This window comes from Callospermophilus lateralis, chromosome 1 (assembly GCF_048772815.1).
Source record: "Callospermophilus lateralis isolate mCalLat2 chromosome 1, mCalLat2.hap1, whole genome shotgun sequence".
NCBI lineage: Eukaryota > Metazoa > Chordata > Mammalia > Rodentia > Sciuridae > Callospermophilus > Callospermophilus lateralis.
The window spans coordinates 221,651,501-221,665,836 of record NC_135305.1 but is presented as its reverse complement, the minus strand read 5'-3'; the positions used below and the strand labels follow the sequence as shown (position 1 = coordinate 221,665,836).

Genomic DNA, 14,336 nt, shown 5'->3' with positions numbered 1-14,336 from the left:
TCGGCCAGCCTCAGGCAGCCTGCCACAGCCCCCCTGGCCCCTCACCTGGCAGAGGAAGAGACGGGCACAGTGGCGAGGCCTGGATGGGTGGCCCATGGAGCATCCCCAGTCCATGACAAATGACTCCGACCACAGCACTGCCACCTTCAAGGTCTGTGCCCTGGCTGGTGCCGGACTCCGGGCCCGTTTCTGCTTGGGCCAAGTGGGGACCCAGCCAGCCACTCCCTGGGCAGCCCTGAGACTCAGGAAGGTGGTGGCGCAGATGGTCACCGGCTAGTGAAGGGCCAGCAGCGTCCCAGCTGGGTGGACACAGCAAGGCACACGGTGCAGGAGTGCGAACCACAATGTTTATTTGGAAATGGAATGCTCGCGACAGGAACCTGGTCTACAAACAGCGACGGGGCCAGAGCACGTTTATTTAAAAAAAAAAAACCCAAAAAAACAAAACAAAAAACAAACAAGAGTCCCCGCAGTGTGGCCTATGCCACGGCAGCAAGTCGGCTTCCGTCTCGAAGGTTCCAGTTCAAGGGGCCTCCGCCTTCCTGCAGAGCCATGGTGCGGGGGCTTCAGTAGCGTCGAGTGAAGTGGGGGTATGGGTGGGGGTGTGGGTGAGGGTGGGGGTGTGGGACTCTGCTGGCCCGGTCCTGGTTGGCCACTCCGCCACCATCCAGTCCACTGCCAGGCACCACGTGACCTTGGGAATGTCCAGCATGTGTGAAGCCGCCTCGCCTAGAACAAAGCCAGAGGTCCCTGAAGCCCTGCTCCCTGCAGACCGGCCACGACGAGACAAACTGTCACCCATGCTGCATTCTAGGTGACTGAGGGACATTTGCACTAGCTGCAAAGACTTGCTTTTTGGTTTGTTTTCAAAGCATCCAACCCAGCAAAATTGACCAAACATGCATAGAAGGGGAGCAAGCTCTTCTTACCCAGCCATGCCGCCTCGGCCCGCCGTGTGCCCAGGCCCCGAAGCTCCAGACAGGCCCCTCTCAGCACCTGCAGGAGAGGACAGGCTGAGGACACCGGCACGTGGCCTCTGGCCCTGGGCCCCGCTGCACCTCTCCTCCTGAGTACCTTGCCACCGTGTGTTCTCCCGGCCCACAGCGCTGGCATCCACAGCACCCTGCCAGGACCGGACCTGATGCTCCTCCAGCCGCGGGTTGTGCTCGGCCCAGTCTCGTCCTCCCCTTTGCCAAAACAGAAAAGAGACACAGCTGTCCCGACACGTCTCCAGGCGCATGAGAGGAGGCAAGTCCTGCGCCCCAGAGAGATGGGGGCAAATGACCGCCGAGCACGGGTCTCCCCAAAAGTACACAGCGGAAAGCCCGGGGAGGGTGCTCAGCAGGGAGCCACCAGGGACCTGCAGCTCAGCCACGAGAGGGCATGTCCAGAAGGGGAAGCTGACACGGGCAGCCCCGTCGGACAAACCTGGGGCCCCTCAAAAAGCTCCAAACCCTGAACATTCCAAGGAAATCGACACAGACACTTAAAATAGGCCAGAAACCATACTCCAGAGTGTGTGCCACCAGCTAACCAGCGTCATTATAATGTCGTTATGTTCTTTTTTTTTTGTACCAGGGATTGAACTCAGGGACACTCGACCACTGAGCCACATGCCCAGCCCCGTTTTGGATTTTACTTAGTCAGGGTCTCTCTGAGCTGCTCAGCGCCTTGCTGTTGCTGAGGCTGGCTTTGAACTCGTGATCCTCCTGCCTCAGACTCTCCAGCCTCTGGGATGACAGGCGTGTGCCACTGCGCCCAGATGACCATGTTCTTAATTATTGTTATTACACAACCATAAGTTTATGCTACATACCACATTTAGGTTTTTGTAAGTGTCCCACATCTGGGATGAGGGAACAAAATGGGCTTTACACAGATCTGCCCCGTGAGCAGCAACGCCAGGCTCCGGCAGCCCCCGAGGGTGGAAGGCAGTGTTCCAACAGAAACACCTGAACCACGCAGCAGCGTGAGCCCCAGAGCCAAAAGGTGGGAAATGACCCAAATATCACAGTTCACCGAGTAGGGCGCGAGCCAGGCGCAGTGTGCCCTCACAGCAGGACACTGAGCCAGAGCAGGAGCAATCGGTGGAGGTGAAGAGCCAGACACGAGGCTGCTCACCCACTCCCAGTAGCCCGAAAGCCACTGAGCGACGCAGTGCCGGTGGGTGACCGCACAGCGTGTGAACTGGACTTCAATAAAGCTGTTTCGAGACAGCTTTAGGCAGAGACTGCGGGACCAACAGCCAATGCGATGCCAATGTCCCAGCAACAGGGGTCACCAGGGGCTCCCGGAGCTTCCCAGCCTCGGGCTGAGTGTGAGTACCCAACTACTGCTGTGGGACGGTGGCCCTGGGCCAGCCGGGCTCAGGGGACCCAGGGAGTGAGGCCTCCACATGGCCCACCAGCTGCTGCCCACTGCGGTCTGGGCTGAGGACAGCTCTCCCACTTAAATGTCCCACAGGCGATGAAGTGACGCTGAGGCATCAAGCTCTAAGTAGGTCACTGGGAAGAGAACATGTCCCACTAGTTCATCAGACTGTGGCTGCAATCTGCCACCTGCAGCGGGGTGGGAACTGCTGGTTCCTTGAACACCAGGAACAGCTCAGCTCCAAGGAGAAGCAGAGTCCCCAGCAAAGGTGCATGGAGGGACAGGTGGCGCTGGAGCCCAGGCCACCCTGCCCTGTGCAGCAGGGCCCCACCTCACACAGGCCACAGATGGGAACAGCAGCCTGGGGACAGTGCCAGTCTGGGGCAGAGGTGGGCTGGCTGGGAACTGCGGGGCCACCGTGGACACCGAGCACCCCTGCTGGGGAGGGAGGTCCAACCTCAGACCCTGAGCCACGGGGCCTGCCACTCACCTGGGTCCAGGGGGGAGGCCCCGGCCTTCGCTCATCCTCTTGTCAGAGCTGTAGCCCCCCCAGCCATCGCGGGAGTCCCGGCCATGGCGCTCTGGGGGTCCTCCATGGCCGTGGCGGTCGTCTGAATAGTGCTAGAGGCAAAGGGGACAGGTGACGCTCTGCCATGGCAGCCCCCATCCGGGAGGGCCTGTCCACCTGTGGGCCCCAGGGGAGCAGTGGGCAGCCAGGAGCAGGCTGGGGGCCGGGGTGGCGAGCTTCCCGAGGCTCTGCACCAGGGACCCTTCGCCCCCAGAGTCCCCTCGTCATCCCCTCACAGCTCTGTCACCAACCCACCTGAGCCGGCGCTGCAGTCCGTGGGCAGAGGCCCACTCCCTGGGCGCCCCCAGCACCACAGCGCCTGACTGGCCTGGCTGAAGGGCCACTTATGACATCAGCCCTGATGGGCCCTCCTCCTCTCTAAGGACAGCCCCTCTGGTGTGTGGCTCTCAAGGGGCCCCTCGCTGCCTGCCACCCACGGCCGGTGCTGTACACGCAGACCACTCAGTGCCCCTGGGAGCAACCCAGCACCCAGGACGCGAGAGGCCGAGGCCCTGGAGAAGCCAGCACGAGTCTTAGAGAACACGTGCTTCAGACGCCCACCCCGTCCCTCAGCCGCGCTCCTCTCCTGAGCACACACAGGGCCTGCACAGTGCCAGACTTAGGGCCACCTACGTGGTCTTCACCCCAGTGTCAAGCGCTGTAGCTGAACCAGAGGGCCCCCAAATGTGGTTAAGTGATGCACCAGCCAGCTGTAGGCTGCCACCTGGGGTGTCCTAGGGCACCCACTGTGTCGGACACGAAGTTCCTATGCTGCTGAGGCTGGCCTCACACCTGGCCTCCCCATGCTCAGCCTCCTGAGGCACTGGGATGACAGGAAGGCCACCGTGCCTGACTCAAGCCCTGCAGCTGGAGCGCAGGGAGACCACGCAGGAGAAGACCCCAAGCACGTGCTCTGCTAACTGCCCCCAGAACCGCTGTTCCCACAAACCCCTGCCTGGTACAAGTCACCAGCCACAGGCCGGAGCACAGGCAGGCAGGACCCTGGTGCGGGCTGGCCCCACTCACCTGACCGTCTCGCTCTCCCATCACGGGCCTGGACCCCTCCCTCCTGCAAAAGGAACAGATCTCATTCAGTCGGCAGCTGGCGGGATGGACACTCTCCTGGTCACCCTAGAGTCCTCCTACTAAGCATGGGTGCCACCTTCGCACACGAGCACTGTCTTTCCCTGCTCAGCGTGAACGCACTTCTCTAGAGGTGAAGTCAGGCCCCAGGACAGTCGGAATAAAGATGTGACTGAATGCAAACCCTGAGAAGGAGCCTCAAATGCAGACTCGCTGGAGGGCCTCACTGACCGGTGGCCTGACAGCCTCAGGCCGTCCCCAGTGTCTCCTCTGACCCACACCCGTGACTCACCCCATCCACCTGTGAATCAGCCCCCTGTTCTGACCCCTTCCATTTCCCAAGAGCTCCTGAGCAGCGACGTGGCTCTACCCGCGCAGCCCAAGGGCAGAGAGACGTCAGGTGGGGCTCACGCGGAGAACCCAGGTCACCTTTCCCTGCCGTGCTGGAAATTTTAGTAAGCTACACACACTCAGCCGGGCACAGTGGCTCACACCAGTAATCCCAGTGGCTTGGGAGGCTGAGGTGGAGGATCGCGAGTTCAAAGCCAGCCTCAGCAAAAGTGAGGCGCTAAGCAACTCAGTGAGACCCTGACTCTAAATAAAATACAACACAGGGCTGGGGACGTGGCTCAGTGGTCGAGCCCCCCCCACCCCCGCAGTTTGATTCCTGGTACCAAATAAAACAAAAACAAAAAACCCTACACATACTGTCCTCCTCCTCCTAACAGGAACTAGCAAAAAAATGAAAACCAAAACTGTGGTGGGGGAGACACTGGCTAAAATCCCCACCCACACCACCAAGGGAGTAGGCCCGAGGAGTGCTGTGCACTCAGGCGACGCTCTCTGCAGCCCACTGGCGTGGCAACCTCTGCTGGTCAGCCAGCCCCAAAGTCCCTTCTTCCCCCATTTACTCCCTGTAATGACCAGAAGGATGGGCCCTGTGCTCTGTGGCAGAGTGGTGACTGAAGAGACCCCAGGGAGCTGTCACCCCAGAACCTGGCCATGCTGACAACCCCACCCTGACAGCTTGGTGTGAGGCCCAGAACGCTGCCTGGGGCCAGACGTGTCCTCTCTGTAGAGAGGACAGTGGATGTAACAAGCTCGGATGCCTTCCTGCTTGGCAAACTCAGGAAGCACAAGTGACCACGACTCCAGCGACCTGCTGGCGCTGTGTGTGAGGGACCAGGCGGCCAGCAAGACTCAGAGCAGGGATGAGGACCCGTCCCTACACAGGATGGGAACACAGCTGACACCTGCCGTGGGCACGGCCACAGACCGCTGACCTGTCAGCAGCGTGGTCCTGGTACTGGCCTCGGTCTCGGTGGTCAAAGTCATGGAAGCGATGATCTGGCCGGGGGAAGTCAGCGCGGTACCTGTCCTCCAAGGCCACACGTTTTCCTTCTGGCCAATAGGCATCATCTCTCCTGGTTTTATAAAAAGGACACACGTTTCACTAATGAAAGAGAACGAGGAAAAGGAGAAGGGCCAAGGCAGGAGGAGCTCCCTCTCCAGATCGTCATCTAGGCCGCCCCGCAGGCTCATCTCTAAACAGCCCATCATTATGGCTTTGAATTGATAAATTAAAAGCCCCCAAACTGCCAGGAGGCGAGCTGCTAACCACCGGGGGAGGGCCTGCTGAGCGATAATTGTATCACAGGCAGTTAGGACCTTGATCTCCGTGTGAGCTCAGACGCAAGTAAAATGAAATATGTGATCCTTCCAGAGCGGTGTTCTGGTTGCTGCGCTCTTACCTTCCATCTTCTACAGGAAACCAAACCTCCCTCTGGGTTTTTTTGAAAGCAAAGGAGTCAGATCGGGTGATAGTGAACTACATACAGCGCAGGAAGCATCCAATTATCTTCTTCCTGGCTCTTACCAGAAAAGTAGGCTCCTGGGGAGCAGGGTGATGGGTGACCGTCAATTAAGTGGCTCCAAGAAGCTGGAGACCAATAAACCTACTTTCTGGATGGGAAGGCAATTTCCTTTTCTGTGGAGCCTTCTCTGCCTGTTGGCAGACAGACCGGCCCTGGCCAACCCTGGCCTGGCAGACGTGGTCGCTCAGAGGGCCCACAACAAAAGCCCCAGAGGACAACACCCTGAGGGTCTCTGTAAAGCTGAACTGGGAAAGAACAGGCTGCAGAGCCCGGGGTGGCGACCGGTGGAAGGCCTGGCTCACCGGCCGTCCAGGTCGTAGGGCCTCCGCAGGGCCGGGCGCCGCTCCTGCTCGTAGCGCAGTTGTTCCTGCTGGCGCCGCAGCTCCTCGCGCTCACGATGGATGCGCTCCTGCTCCTTCCTGCGCTCGCGCTCCACGCGCATGCGCTCGCGCTCCAGCCGCTCCCGCTCCATGCGCTCGCGCTCTAGCCGCTGCCGCTGGCACTCTAGCTGCAGGCGCTCGCGCTGCAGCCGCGCCTTCTCCTTGCGCTCGTGGAAGGCCTCCAGCCGCTGCTCCCGCTCCCGTTGCTCCCGCTCCCTGCGGACAGGGACACCAAGTCGGCCTCAGCCTGAAGCTGGTCAGGGTGGGTCAGTAGGAACCACCCCAGCTTGCCCTCGCCCACAGAGGGCCATGGCCCAGGCACAGAAGCGCTGGGGTCAAGGCCAGCAAGACTGGGCTCAAATGCACCCAGGAAGCCAGCAGGACAACAGGAGCGCACCGCCACAGGCAGCAAGGCCTCCTGGCTGGACAGCTGCTGGGCTCGTGGGGAACTTTGTTGGCTGGGGGGAGCTCAGGGGCAGTGGTTGCCTGACAGGTGTGAAGCCCTGGCCTTGATCCCCAGTCCCACAAAGAAAAGGCCCTGCCCTGACACCATCTCCTCAGCAAAGGGAGGAGTGCTGGGGACTTGGCTGGGGCTGCTGCATCCTGAGGGCGCTGCTCAGGCAGACATTTCAAGAAGCTATTACGGGGGCTGGGGATGGGGCTCCTCAGCACCACATACAAAGATGTTGTGTCTGCCGAAAAAAACTATAAATAAATAAATATATATATATATATATATATATATATATATATATATATATATTTTTTTTTTTTTAAGAGAGAGTGGGAGAGGGAGAGAGAGAGAATTTTTTAATATTTATTTTTAGTTCTCGGTGGACACAACATCTTTGTCTGTACGTGGTGCTGAGGATCGAACCCGGGCCGCACGCATGCCAGGCGAGCGCGCTACAGCTTGAGCCACATCCCCAGCCCCTAAAAATAAATATATATATATATAAATAAAAAAAGAAGCTATCACGGTGGGCACCCTGTCTGGCAAAGCTGAAACCAGGCCACAGAAAGGTGACCACTGACATCTGGCTGCAGCTTTGGTCTGATTTACAAAGAGGGTCCGGCAGGAAGGACCAAGGCCCCCCCCCCCCCCCCCCCCACTGAGAGATCCAAGTTACTGAGGGTGAGCTGTCCTACAAGGGCCAAGGTCCAGCTGCACCAGGGGAAACACTGGGCAAAACTGGGCTTCAAGGACTTTCATGCCACTTGTCACTGTGAACTGGTGCTCAGCCTTGCCCCCTGGATCTGGGCAAAACCCAGGAACAGCCAGGTGACTCGATCTATGGGGGCAGCTGGGGAGAAAGGACGACCACCCCAGAGAAGCCACCAACCCAGCGCCCTCACCGCCGCCTCTCCGTCTCCCGGATCTCGCGCTCCCGCTGTCTCTGGCGCTCGCGCTCCCTCTGCTCTTTGATTTTATCGAAGGACAAGATGTCTCTCTTCTCTTTGCTTTCCGACTTGCGGTCCTGACTCTTGGAGCTCTATTTGCCAAAAGAGATGTATCAAATTCAGTCAGAAAAGTGAGCCCAGGCCAGAGGGGCTGGAGGAACTCTAATGTCTCAAAAATCTAGGGTCGTGAACGTTTTTGCCACCAGGAGATGGGAAGCGCTGGAGGAGACAGGCTCAGACAGACATGAGCACGGCACGATGGAGAGCAGGCACCAGGACACCACACGACACCCCAAAGGCACGGACAAGTCCCCGTGACCCAGCTAAAACACTGAATTTAACAAACTCTTAAAAAGCCGTGGTCTCCGAACCGGAGGCCTGGGCACAGGCTGTCTCACTCCAAGTCTGAGTTTTGCGGCTTAAGCCAGAAGCTTGCTTTCAACTGTTGAAGGGCATTAACGGAAGAGAAAAGTTGGCTGAAACCTCAGAAAGCAGGGAGCTTTCCTGGTGGAGCAGAGCCCAGCACTCACCATCCAGAGCAAAACCAGGCCTCCCAGGGCCACGGGCTTCAGTGGATTCAGTGAAACCAGCTGCTGGCACAGCTGGGTGACTGACCACCCACTTCCCTCTCCTCCCAGCCCAGCCCAGCCAGCCATACAGGAGGACAGGCTGCGGGAGGCCGCATGGAGCAGCGCCCCTGGGGAGGCACAGGTGCCAATGGCCGATGCCTAGGACGCCATGTTTCTGGGATGAAATTAAATTTTGATGCTTGACCCCCATTTCTGAGACCTTCGAGGCCTCTCCCATCCTGGCCACTTGTCACTGTCCCTGGAGGCTCTGGAGCAACACAGAATCTGGGGCTTCCTGCTGACAGACTCACATCTCCAGGGCGGGGGCCTGGGCAACTGTATTTTAAAAATGTCCCTGAATGATTTCACGAGCTCACATGGGGAGGGAGAAAGACAAAAAAGATGGGCAACGGTGAAAGGCAGTCATTGCACCAGTCAGGAAAGAAGGATGGAAGAGGACGGGGAAGAGGGCTGGGGATGTGGCTCAAGTGGTAGCGCGCTCGCCTTGCATGCGGGCGGCCCGGGTTCGATTCTCAGCACCACATACACAGATGTTGTGTCCGCCGATAACTAAAAAATAATAAATATTAAATCTCTCTCTCTCTCCTCTATCTTAAAAAAAAAAAAAAAAAGAAGAGGACGGGGAAGAGACACCGAGGACAACCTCGTTACAAGGACAAACCCAGACGCTCTGGGCCTGAGATGAGCCCACAGCTCGCATGGTCACTCGCCCTGCAGCTGTAGTGAGGGCCACGCCGCAGGGAGGTGCCTGCAGAGGGCTGGGGGTCACAGGCACTTGGTGCATGATCCACTCCCAGCCAATCATCTCCATTCTGAGCAGCACTTTATTTCAAAATAAATGTGCTTTTAAAAGAAAAACGACCGCATGCCTTAGCTTTTGAAGATTTTCAAGTGATAGCATGTGCACAACTAAGACCAACAACTGCCGCCATTCCCTGCAGGGGCTGACTGGGTCCTGTGGCGTCTGCACGCTGCAGGTGTGCTATGTGTGTGAGGTGGGCGGCCTCCCGCCCACAGCGGCTTCCACTGGCCCGCCGCATCTCCCTGCGCCAGCTGGACGCTCCCATCACATGTGCCGTCTCCATGGAGTGTTTTCGCCCTGGCTCATCTGGGTGGTAAGACCATGGGTCTTTTTCTCTTCAGACGTCTCTGCAGTTCACGATTTTCCTGGAGCCCACGTGACAAGTGATCTCAAGAGCCATGAGCACTGATGCTTACTAGGATTGGGACGTTCCTTTCACTTCCTTTGCGCAGTGCTAGGTCACAGTGCAGGGCACCAGGCCCACGCGGGGCACGGGTTCCACCAGGGAGCCATGCCCCAGCCCTCGTGTCATTTTTCAAATGCAGTCTCGCCACCCTCTGCCTCCACGTTCTCAGTGGACCCTGGACTCGGCGCTCACTGCCGGAGCCCTGCAGTGAGGTTTTCTCAAGTGGACAAAACCTAGCGGAAGCCCCTGCCTCACCAGCTCCTTTGCAAACACCATGAGAAGCTCAGCTGGAGGCGGGCTCCGCTTTCCTTCTGGTCAATTTAACACGAGACTAGAAATCGACTCAGGACCACTGATAACTGCTGCTCAGAACTCTGGGGTCGGCCTGCCTTCCGACGCCAGCTGGGCCCCTACCCTCCCGCCCAGGAGAGGCCCCGACATGAGCCACCGGCGCTCAGCATTCTCAGGAAAGCAAATACGGGAAAATGATGTTTTAGGATGTGACAATGGATCTTGCATGTGCCCAATCAGCAGTGGATGGACTCGGCTCCTGAGTGCATCAGCGGTTTTGAAAGTTGAAAGGGAAGCAACGCTGCTTCGCCAGTGTGAGGCCCAGTGAGCAGCAGCCCGTGCCAACCCAGAGGCAGAGGCCGTACTCACCCTCTCCTTGGACCTGCTGGTGGTCTTCACACTGATGACGGGCTCTCCTTTGGACTTATCCATCACGACTGTCCGTTCCATCCCTCGGCTTCCTTCAGGAAAAAAACAGCAACCTGTCAGAACATGCCACCGGCTAGGCTTCACAGGGTCTCACCCAAGCGACAGTCCTGCTGCAGAATTCCATCACCCCTTGCCAAGCCCTCAGAGTCTCATCTTCACCCTCCTACACGCCCCACAGCTCTGTGGAGCCCGGGCCCTGTGCTCTGCACCAGCCACTGCTGTCCCCGAGGGAGTGCCCCGCCAGGTGGGCGGGCTCCCTCACTCCTCCGAGGCAGGAAAGCTTCCAGAGCAAGGTTCTGCAGTGAGACGGACACCCTCTGACTGCAGAAGCAACGCCTTACTGGAGGAGACTTACACACTGGGGGAACATTCAAAAGACACGTTCCGTGAGATGAGGCTGCTGGTCACAACCCCGACTCTGGAGCGCTAAGCCCAGTGCTCCAGGGGGTTGGGCTGTTTCTGATTCTTGTTGGGGGTTTACTTTTTGTCACAAAACGAGCTCAGAGTATCACACAAATCAGTGGTGTAGGGTGTGACAACTTTCATAAAATGACAACAGAAACAGCACCTTCGAGGACAACTACCTCAATGCCCACAGATGTCCTGAGGTTTTAGTTATTCTCTACTTGGGGGACACGTCACCCAGGTTAGCCAGACTCCTGCTCTCAAAGGTCCCAAACTGTCCTGCCGCCTCAGCCTCTGGAGTACCTGGGACTAAGGCGCACACCCGCGCACCCGGCCGCTGTTCTAACTCTGACTCTGCCTGGCTTTGGCCAACCCGGGGAAACGGCGTCGCACACTCGCATCCAGTTGAGCCCCCGCCATGTTCTGCCCGAGACTCAGGGCAGCCGTCTCCTCACTCCAACCTATGCTCAGCCTCAGGTCCCTGGACCTGGCCGTGGTTCAGAAACCAGAACTGACTTCCCGAGGCTGCTCTTAGCAGCTCCTATTAAGAGCAAAACCGGCCACAGGGACTCGGGACTCCTCTGCCCGCTCCACCCAGGTCCTCCTCAGGCTGCCCGCCTTCACGAACACTGAAAAGATGCCGATCACCTGACTTGGTGGCTCTAGACCGATTTGTCGGTGCTGGTTTCAGCTCATCTTGGTCTTTTTCTTCCTTTTTAATGTCTTCAGGCTTCTTTTCCTCCTTTTTCTCAACCTTCTCTTCCTTCTTGATTACGGTTCTATTTAAAAACATGGTTATCAACCTTGAGCACCCAAGACTCCAACAGGAGCAGCCCTCACCCCCAGCTTCATCCCTGACAGCGCGCGCGCAGTGAGGAAAGGCCTGGAAACCAGTGACAACGCTCCCTGGACCCAGCCCCGGGTCCCACTTCCGTTACCCGCTGCCTCTACAAGTACGGAAACAAAAACGGAGACTGTGCTGGCGTCAGCGTTCAAGTGCACCTGCGGAACTCTCCAGCTTCCTGAGAACACTTCGCCCCGACACGAGGTGTTCTTTGCACGTGATGGGACACACGAGGACCCACCGCCTAGGGCCAGAGCCGCTCCCCCACACCAAGACCCAGTCGGGAAGGCCCCGTGTACTTCTGGAGAGTTACAATGGCACACCAGGTGTCAATCAATGTGACTGCACCACATGAGAAGCACCTCGTGCTGTAAGGAGCCACCCAGCCACCAACCGGTCTCCAGGTTCTCCAGCAGGGGGAGATTCTAGCTCGGGGGGTTGAAAAGCCCAATACCAAGTGCCAACCACAGGCGGGTCCAGGCAGGAAAGCCAACCCACCCTGCTCCTGCCCACTCTGTCTCCCAACTCCTGTAGCACAGAGCGACCTTCTCATAATATTCATTTTGAAAAACACTAACATGATGAAAACTGGTGTGTACCAGGACTACTGTAAACAGCTTGCTGACACACTGCTCCTGTTTGGAAAAAATCTCACACAGATTCAGCTGAAGTGACGTGAACTGCTCCATCGTCTCCCTGCCTCCATCCGACTCTACCGTCACCCACCTCGTGTGGGTGTGGGCACAGAAGTCCCATCAGGTTCTGGGGCCTGGCATAAAGGAGGCTGTGTCCAGCAACCTGGCCCTGGCCTGCTCTGAGGACGGCCTGTGTGGACACACAGATCTGTCCAACTGCTGTCAGCACTCCACAGCGGCTTCCCGGGGCCTTCTGATTGACAGAGGTCACTCTACACAACTGCCCGGAAGCCACGGGGAATCCTGAAGGGCCTCCTCTGCTCCCACTTTCTTTGCACCTCCAGGGTACTGTCTAGACACCAAGGGACAGGCCGGCCACACCAAGCCAGTCAAGGGACATGCAGCGAGCACGAGGCCCTGGGTGGAAGGACCCCTCTGAGGTGCCCAGGCTCTCCAAACCAACCACACAACACCATGTCCAAGTAGTACTAGATGCGTCTTTGCAGAGTCTATTTCCCTGGGTCGACTACTCAACCTCCAGAATCTTAAGACAAAACGCAAGGTCAACAAAGGTTTTTGAACAAAACAAACAACAAAAAAAAACACCACCTCCTGGCCAAACTTTTGGAAGCAGTTTGGTTTTAAGCCCCGAGAGCCCACCTCCCAGTTACAGCCAAAGGGCTGAGGCAGCCACACACAGCACTGAATCCCTTGGCTGTGTGACCCCCTCTCCCAGCCTGCTTCCTCTTCTCTTCAGGGCACCTGCCTCACACAGCTCCTGCACTCCAGCCCAGCACGGGGCCCAAACCTGCGAGCCAGCGGTCTTCACCTTCCTTTCCCCACCAACACGTCACCGTGGGATGCAGGTCATGAATGACATGAGCTCGGACACCAAGAACTCTCAACAGTCCCGTCCCAGCACAACCCGTCTCAAGCATTTAATGGAGAATAGGGACATGGTCCCTCCACACATCCTGCCGCTTGAAAAGCGAGATGGGTGGATCTGTAGCAGAGGGCTCCTTGTGTAAAGCAGAGTGGACCTGGCCACAGAAGCAAGTCACCACAAGACAGATGGACACACACTGGGCTTTGAGACGGTGCCACTACCAGATGAGTCACCAAGGCTAACCGACTCCAAAGACAAGCCCTGACCCTGATAGCATAGGAACGGGCCATGCTTGCTTTCAAAGATTGGGGTCTATTTCTGTCTTTATTAAAAATATAAATCACTTCTTTTTATGAAAAGTGCCACAGACCCTTGGCTTCTCCACTGCTGTGCCAAGGTGCCCCAGGGCACCACAGTGAGCTCACAGCACACTCTGGTATGTTTTTGATTCTGACATGAACAGCAATCCCTGGCTTCTGCCAGGCCCGGCACAAACTTCCAGCTCAAGGTTGCTCCCTGCAACGCAGGAGCACGCTGAATTCCTTTGGATGGTGTTTTATCTTGGAGAAATTGGGGTTTTGATAGTTTCCCTGCTTAAAAAAAAAAGGCTGCATGGAAAATCTACGTTGATGAAAAATGCCTCTAAGCCTGGAGAAGCTTAGGAAGAAACAGAGACCAGAGCGCTTCAGTCTAAGTGCAAGATTGCTTTCAAAGTCCACCGAGTCGTCGGGACACAGGTGAGGACCACCTGACCCGCGTCTGTAGGCGCTGGAGCAGGGAGTACAGCAAGGGCGAGTGCGGGCTGCACTGAGGGCACAAAGGAGACGCTGCTCTCCTCGTGAGGCCCACCCAGGGCCACCCGGCCTCCTCCCAGGAATCCCAAGGGAAAGATGTGTAAAATCACTTCACTTTTCCATCTTGATCTCCACAGAATGGTGCCTGTCGACGCCGGGAGGCTTCTCCTTCTTCACCTCACACTCTCTCCGCTCTGACGGCTTCTTCCCGGCAGGCTCGTTTTTGGCCTAAAACAGAACATGGGCAGAAATGACCCCTAGCAGGTCTTGGCGCCTGTGAGCTTCAGTCAACGCTGACAAGAAGCCTCACCCTCTCCACGGAGATCATTCTCCCGTGCAGTTCGGTTCTGTGCAGATGGCTGATACACTTGGTCGCCTCGTCGGACGTCGACATGGTGACAAATCCATAGCATCGAGCCCCAGGACTGCGGGCATTGGTCACCACTTTGGCCCCCACAACCTTTAAGACAAAGAGCACTCTTGCTCTCAGATCATTGTGCAACTCGTGACATTACCAGCACTTAACAGATAACCAGATCATGGCCCACAAATTATGAGTTCTGCACAACCGTTACTGG

The 14,336-nt window shown here is 57.4% G+C and overlaps 1 protein-coding gene across 1 annotated transcript in view; it reads right to left on the bottom strand.

Moving 5' to 3' along the window:
- Window positions 1–327: 327 nt before the first annotated feature.
- Window positions 328–14,336, bottom strand: part of Safb2 (scaffold attachment factor B2) — a 32,591-nt gene continuing 18,582 nt past the window's right edge. The window contains exons 10-21 of the mRNA XM_076851095.2: window positions 14,069–14,218; window positions 13,874–13,986; window positions 11,248–11,378; window positions 10,135–10,226; window positions 7,632–7,768; window positions 6,198–6,491; window positions 5,305–5,445; window positions 3,965–4,007; window positions 2,861–2,991; window positions 1,075–1,187; window positions 930–996; window positions 328–729 (exon numbers count right to left, since the gene is read on the bottom strand). Coding sequence (XP_076707210.2) covers window positions 567–729; window positions 930–996; window positions 1,075–1,187; window positions 2,861–2,991; window positions 3,965–4,007; window positions 5,305–5,445; window positions 6,198–6,491; window positions 7,632–7,768; window positions 10,135–10,226; window positions 11,248–11,378; window positions 13,874–13,986; window positions 14,069–14,218 — 1,575 coding nt within the window. The 3' untranslated portion in view covers window positions 328–566. The remainder of the gene's footprint in view (window positions 730–929; window positions 997–1,074; window positions 1,188–2,860; window positions 2,992–3,964; window positions 4,008–5,304; window positions 5,446–6,197; window positions 6,492–7,631; window positions 7,769–10,134; window positions 10,227–11,247; window positions 11,379–13,873; window positions 13,987–14,068; window positions 14,219–14,336) is intronic.